This window comes from Takifugu rubripes, chromosome 22 (assembly GCF_901000725.2).
Source record: "Takifugu rubripes chromosome 22, fTakRub1.2, whole genome shotgun sequence".
Taxonomy (NCBI): Eukaryota; Metazoa; Chordata; class Actinopteri; order Tetraodontiformes; family Tetraodontidae; genus Takifugu; species Takifugu rubripes.
The window spans coordinates 1,551,244-1,558,106 of NC_042306.1; the positions used below are offsets into that span (position 1 = coordinate 1,551,244).

General features: G+C 45.0%; 1 protein-coding gene across 2 annotated transcripts; it reads right to left on the reverse strand.

The window, feature by feature from the left end:
• Nucleotides 1-2,262: 2,262 nt before the first annotated feature.
• On the reverse strand, nucleotides 2,263-6,617 carry sirt5 (sirtuin 5). 2 transcript variants are annotated; one of them, XM_003975301.3, is made up of 9 exons: nucleotides 6,484-6,617; nucleotides 5,542-5,646; nucleotides 5,246-5,379; nucleotides 4,950-5,175; nucleotides 4,573-4,660; nucleotides 4,399-4,452; nucleotides 3,200-3,323; nucleotides 2,994-3,109; nucleotides 2,263-2,887 (listed from the first exon to the last, which is right to left on the reverse strand). In XM_003975301.3, the coding sequence occupies exons 2-9, from the start codon at nucleotides 5,633-5,635 to the stop codon at nucleotides 2,815-2,817; spliced, it is 909 nt and encodes a 302-aa protein (XP_003975350.1). In that variant the 5' UTR covers nucleotides 5,636-5,646; nucleotides 6,484-6,617; the 3' UTR covers nucleotides 2,263-2,814. The 2 variants fall into 2 exon arrangements, with proteins under 2 accessions (XP_003975350.1, XP_029686895.1); XM_029831035.1 differs by having other exon boundaries at nucleotides 5,542-5,703; nucleotides 6,484-6,552.
• Nucleotides 6,618-6,863: the final 246 nt, after the last annotated feature.

The window sequence follows — 6,863 nt, forward strand, 5'->3', positions numbered from 1 at the left end:
CATGAATGCTTCTATTCCTAGATCCCGTTGGGTTATTCTGCCATCGGTGTGAACAGGAAATGTAAAGCCCTTTAAGCAGTGGGAGAAGTGCTGTACAAACACAGGCCATGTACCTTTAGGCCCGTCCTGTCAGCAGCACAAAGATTACCAACATCTGCACGTGCTTTGCTTTCTCAACTTGTCAACATGTGGGGCAGGCGTGTGTTTCTTTAAGTGAGCCATCGTGTTGCTCTGGAAGCCATGTGCAGTCTAATCCACACCGAAATGGGATGAAACAAACAAAAAGAGGCGTTGCAGGGATGAGAGACAGGCGCAGAGAGCCTATGGACACATCTGTCCTGATGCTAAAATACCAACCTAAAGCACGCTGAGCGGTTCAGAGGCGGTCAGCTATAAAGAATTCATCCCGGGACGAAAACAAAACACGCCAAAGACGCCATAATGGATGAGATCTTAAAGACACAAACAAGCATGTGCAGGCAGAGCGGGGACAGCTTCCTCTTCCTCTCCCTCCGGCCCGCAGCGCCGCTCTTATAGGAGCTACTTGTCTGAGGCGGGGCCAGTGATCAATAACTGGGGGGAAGGAAAAATGGTCAAGCGGCTTTGATACTAATTACTGCAGAGTTAGAGCAGATTAGTTTGCACCTGAGCCCCCGTCTTAACAACAACTCCCTCCCCATCAGGCTACCTAGAAGCAGCAGCAGCAGCGGCGGCAGGGAGACGGGAGGACACCTCAGCCTGTTTATGGAGCCATCTTGTTTGTTGCTGCCTCTCATGGCAGAGCTGCTGAGCTTCCTTCTTCGAGAAATCATCCAAAAGTGGACGTTGAAAATAACAAAGAGGTCACTATTTCCTCTGGTTTTACCTCGGGATCCATCCCTGCTGAAGCGAGACACCGTGAGACGGAGGAGGACGTGGCTGAGTTTGACTCAACCTGACATTTTACATGCGTGTGAGAGACGTGGCCCCGGCCTCTGCTGCTCTCAGGTGACCTTCGACCCTCCCAAATCCCGGCTCCTGAAGCCCCACGCGTCTGAGGAATCCTCCCACTTCCACTCAGAGATCCGAGTGGAAGTTCATCGTGGCGCGGCTGCAGCGAGCGAAGCCCCGGAGGCGTCCGTCTCGACAGGAGCTGCACGCGTTTTGACAAAATGTTATTATGCTTAACATACAGAGCCAATAACCTCCAAGACTTCTAAAGGATTCAACCCTAACCCAGATGATGTTGAATAATTTAAGCGACACACTGGAAAGTGTCCCGTATATAAATGTTATTGAATCAAAATGAACCAATAACAACACGGCGTCGCCGCTGTCATGTTCCGTGCTGACGCCATCGCTGGTGACATCCAGAAAGGTCTGCAGACGCGTCGTTTATCGTCCAACATCAGGAAAACGAGCGTCAGCAAGTGTCGAAGCTGCAGCCGAAATTATTCACATTCCCTCTGAATAAAAGGGCCAATATTCCATGAAGGTTTCCACCTGACAAATAGGAGCAATAGGACATAATGTCCATTTGGGGGAGGAGGTGGTTAAGAGGAGGAAATGAGGAAATGTAATCAGAGAGATGATGATGGTTTAACATCAACAGGTGGAGACGCAGCAGACGGGAGGATCTGATTTGGATGCTAATTGTTGAGCGGTATGAGTGGGGAGGCACCGCTGCCACATGAGAGAATACCAATACTTGTCCTTTACAGCTGTGACTCTTCATAGCTTTTCCCATCAGCTCCTGGAAAGTCAATGAATCCCAACTAAAAGCTCTTTAAGCAAACACCTGCTGAAGGCTGCAGTTCGAAAGATTAACCTTAGCTCAACCACGCGTGGAAGCCTCTGCTTTCTTTATCGAGTTATCCGAAGTTTTTCCCAGGAACACGACCTCCAGCGCTCACTTAAACGACTCCTACCTTCATTTCCACTCAATGACTTAATTGTGTTTCGCTGCTCCATTAACAAGAGACCACAGAGCCGTTTGTCACACTTTAAAGGACAAGAAGAAAAGGCTGAAGGACGTTTCTGGCATCTTCTGCGGTTTCTGACTTTTTCCTTTGGAAATATGCCTTTCAGGGCTGCACCAGGGGGCTTTTGGACACCTTCAGCAGCATTATTGTAGCTATATTCCCATGAATAACACAAAAGAGCCTGAAACATACATTTGGTGTTTTAATAGTTATGATTACATTGGTATATTTTATAGAATAAAAAGAAATGCAAAAGATTCAATGTAAAAAAAAAACCAACCCTGAACAATGCAACCATTCAATGAAATTTATATTCCATGAATGTAACGTTAACACTCCACCGAGTCTCATCTCACTTTGTAACATCAGGTCATTCGCAGCCGAGACTCAACGTTTGGTCGACGCTGTATAAACAGTTTTTAAAGGCACGAGATGATGATATAGCTCCGAGTAAGAAAGTACAAAATATTGTCAGCTAGCATAGTTAATAATATGCATTAGTGTAAAGTTTGACTGCAGAGAAACTGAAAAATAGAAGTCTGATCAGCACCTCAATATGCATCTGATATAAAGAACAGCAAAGAGGGGTTTTTTTTCCTATGGAAAATAATTACATACATAGTGCATTTATTTTTCTAACGAGCAGAACGACAGATATGAAACGAAATATCCCATTTCCTGTATATTCAAGTATTAAGCAGCATTCTGTAGCCCTCAAAACATCAACCGCTAAAGTGATTATGAGGCATTCTGGGAAAATGAACGAATGCCGTCAATCACCCCCCCCCCCATCTGGCTTTGACTGCGCTGGATTAATTCATTGGTTGCTGTTTGTACGGATGTTCTGGACCTTCTACATGAACTCTGACTCATGCTGCGCCAAAGCTGGAGGTAGCGTAGTTCCGCATGGACCCTGGAAATGGTGCCTGGGGGAACATCACACGGAAGTTTAGAGTGGATGACGCCACACTGGCTTTTGACTTGCAACTTTCTTTCTTTTTTAAACCAGCTGGAGGTTCTCGGCTGACTCACGTGAAGTATTCTGTTTTGGGGGTTGTTTTCGTGTTGAATTCTGCCACTGGAACGCCCCTGGAGGCAATCAGGGGGCCGAACATGGCTGCTGGGTAAACGATGGAGGAGGTGCCCACCTGCAAGTTAACAGGGAGCCCATGAAAACTTGTGGAAAATGCTTGATTGAAAAAAAAAGAGAACAGCGTGATATGCATTTGGGAACCCACCACAAGGCAAAGGTCACAGACTTCCATCTCTTTTTCCACTTTGGTCAGGATGTGAGAGTCCAGGGTTTCTCCAAAAAATACCATGTTGGGCCTCAGCAGACCGTTGCAATCGCTCTTGTCACACCTTAAGAGCAGCAGGAAAAACAGCACGCCGGTATTGAATTACATCCTTCCTAAATAAGCTCCGACCATTTCAAAAATGGCTCCACAACTCTCCGTATTCCTGCTCACAGTGCAATTTATTTTGGCAGTGCTGCGGTTCAATGTGAACATTTCCATTAACACTCACATATTGAAGTTTTTCAGGGTGAAAATCTGAGAGCAAGTTTTGCTCAAAAAAGAAAACCGGGAGGTTCGAAGCACACTAGCGCCACCACGTGGACAGAGTCGGTATGACCCACTCACAGCAGCGATTTAAACCTTCCATTCAATATTCTTGGAAATATTATCTATCTCTGAGGATTTTCTGGAGAAACTCCAGCCAAAAACAGTTTCTGATTTAACGAGAAGTCCAAAAACCACCAAAAATTTGAGGCAGCATCAAGTTTAATAAATTTTTTTTTTTTTTTTTTAAATATATCATTTTCACCTCGGTGGCACGAAATCCAGATGGAATCACTCAAATCTCAAATTAGCTTCAAACCACAGTGAGAAAATACTTATTTACACATTTACGTTACATGAAATTTTAAAAAAGCTTCATCAAACTACTTTGAGTGTCAAAAATCTCAATTCCATTCAGATTGTAATTTAGTGAGGGATCCGTTTGCCACATATACTGTGTAAAACCGTATTTATAATAGTTGAAACAGGTGAAAGAGTACAGGTGAACGAGGTGAACGGTCAGTACTCTGATCAGAACCACACAATAGGTTCAGCAGACGTTCAGATCCAGTCAGGTTAACCCAACTCTTGCTAGCAGGACAGCATCAATACACTTAAACTTGCCCAAAGCGCTGAGGCTTGCTCCTTAATTTAATCACGAGGTGCTGCTAAATGAAACACAACTCCAAATATTTTTACTTTTGAAAACTCTGTCAGTGGCAGATTCAAATAAAACACAGTGCAGTAAATCTCCTGGGACTCAGACGGGTGATTTAATCCACTGCTGCCCTGCAGAACGCATCTAAGTCGTGTTTACCGTCTAATGTGGGGCTTAAAAAAGGCTCAGAGATGTTGTGAACATCGAGTAATCCCACCTTGGCAGTTTGTCCACGGGAATGTGGGCATCAGCAACATCTGGGTCAGGTGCACTGTACATCAAAAACAAACACCGTGGGTTACACAGTGCACGGAGGGCAAACCAAAGGCACCAGGACACGAATCCTGCGTGTTTATCAGTGTGTGTTTACTCCCGAGGGGCTGCTTTTTACCCTTTGCCCATCAGGGAGGGACATATGGGGTTGCGCTTGTTGACGGCAACGTCCCCGCAGCTCAAACAGCGCGTCTCCATCAGACTGCCTGCAGACACACACCAACACCACAGCTGTTTAGGCGCTTCACAACATGTCGGCAATGCACATTTCACTCAAATAAAACCGTAAATAACTGGTTAGAAATGAGCAAAACACAGACGCTTATGTTGCTTGACTGTAAAATATAGAACAAAGAAATAAACAATGTTCTAAGAAGCGATCCGTTTCATCAGAGCATATCAAACTTTTGGATGAGAGATCATTTCTTCCATATCATTATTAGGACTGGATCTATTCGACCATATTTGTGTTGGATGAAATAATCGCTCGGTCACCGTGAACTCTGAGCACGTGTTTCGACCCGGCCTGATGGTGAAGGTCATCGATGCACTGCGTGATGACGACCACCGAGCGTCCCTGCTTCCTCAGCCGGGCTTCGCACTCCGCTATGGCCAGGTGGGCGGCGTTGGGCTTCTTGTTCAACGCCACGTCCCTCCTGTATTGGTAGAACTCCCAGACCCGCGATGGATTTCGAGAGAAGGCCTCTGGCGTTGCCAGGTCCTGCGAAGAGGAAAGAAACATTTGGATTTTAAGCCGAGTCCCAAATAAAATCCACGTGTGTTTTTAATACCTGTGACAACCATTTCCTCCACTTCTCATTTTGCCCCCTGAAGGTGGGCACTCCGCTCTCAGCGCTCACACCTGCCCCTGTGATGACGGCTATGTGTTTAGCTTTGGAGAAAAGCTCACGGAATTCCAGCATGTCTGAAACAGAACCAACACACAGTATTAAGGCGTGGAAATAAATGTGGCTTCAGTCATTGTGGCCTGGCTGTCAGAAGGAACGGCGTAACTTGGTTGTGGGCTTCTCCTGACGTGACACATTGGCAAACAAACATTATCTAATCAGAGCAGCATTCATTTTACCAGAGTTTGGTCTTACAACATCCGGCAACGGCCCCCTTGTCACACCAGTGGAGCACAGGCGAATCCCCAGCGTAAGCGCGGTTCGACGGAGCATTGTCCTTGTTCCTACAGATGAAGGACGAGTCCAAAAAAGGGGACAAAACACTCCTGTCTCAATGTCGCCTATACAGTGGATAAACTGCGGTTACAGACAACATTGGCAGTTTTTACATGCATAAAAATGGGTCTTTGGTGCAATTTGGCATAGAAAACAAGCAAAATATGTCACCCAGGATCCTCTTTTGTCAATGCAAAGATGTGTCGTGAAATGAGAGAATCAATTTAAAACGTGCGCACACGTCAGACGTATTGCGCAATGTCAGTGAGCTGGCCTGAAGTGTGAATAACCTTATGAACTCTTATATTTAAGCTTACAGGAAGAGTGATTACGGAGTTTGACAAATATGGAGTTCGGCAAAAGGTGCAGCAGCTGCTTCAGTGTTGGGAAGGAAAGAAAGAAAGGGCTCCGTGGAGCATGTCCAAACTGGATTTACAGGCTGCCAGTTTAAAAATTGCGCAATGTCTTGCATTAGACAGTGAGTCAAATTATTGCAGAATTTCTTCCTTCTCTCCAGTTTTAAAGCGAAGTTGCGACCAAATGAGGCTGCTCGTTTTGTTTTTCCTACAGCTTTCTGCAGGATCCGTAGCTAAACTAAACCTGGACGAGATTATAGACCCATCACATATCTTAATTTGGTGTAAGAGAACCTAAGAGTTGCTGACAGAGTTCTTCCCTAACAGTAAATTAATTCGACATTAGCGCATCGGACAGCAGCGCCAATTATCTCCCGAGTTAGCAAGCAGAAGAACACGTCACCAGACCGACTCTACCGGCAATAACAACCAAACACAATCGGTGTTCTTGTTGGTTTAAACTCGAGTGACTTAACGCGATGTTCTTACCTTAATTTATAATCCGGTTTCGGAGCAGAAAGAAGCGCAGATTTTATTTACCACCGATAAACACGAGTGGCCGTAAAGTGACCACTCTGTCGTTAACCAGGCGCTGGGCTCTCAAGTATCGTACAAAGGAAAGAGCGACGCCTAGTGGCGGATGGCTGTAAATGAAATTCATTCACAATCATCCATTCATTCATTTTGAGTTCACTCTTCATGATGTCGACTTCTCAGCTACCATAGAAGGTTTGGCTGTATTCATTTATAAAAACTATGAATACATATGAACAAACTAATAATATAAAATCAATTCAGCTGATTCCATGCGCTTACCTTTGACTTTTTAATTGCTTAGATTCATTACAACAAAAGTGTGCAAGACTATA

Coding starts and splice junctions, on each gene's coding strand:
- sirt5 (XM_003975301.3), bottom strand. CDS start 5,635: ATGCTCCGTCGAACCGCGCTTACGCTGGGGATTCGCCTGTGCTCCACT. Junction 3,324..4,398: donor CCCGTGGACAAACTGCCAAG/GTGGGATTACTC, acceptor GCTGCTCTTAAG/GTGTGACAAGAGCGATTGCA. Junction 3,110..3,199: donor TCTGTGACCTTTGCCTTGTG/GTGGGTTCCCAA, acceptor GTTAACTTGCAG/GTGGGCACCTCCTCCATCGT.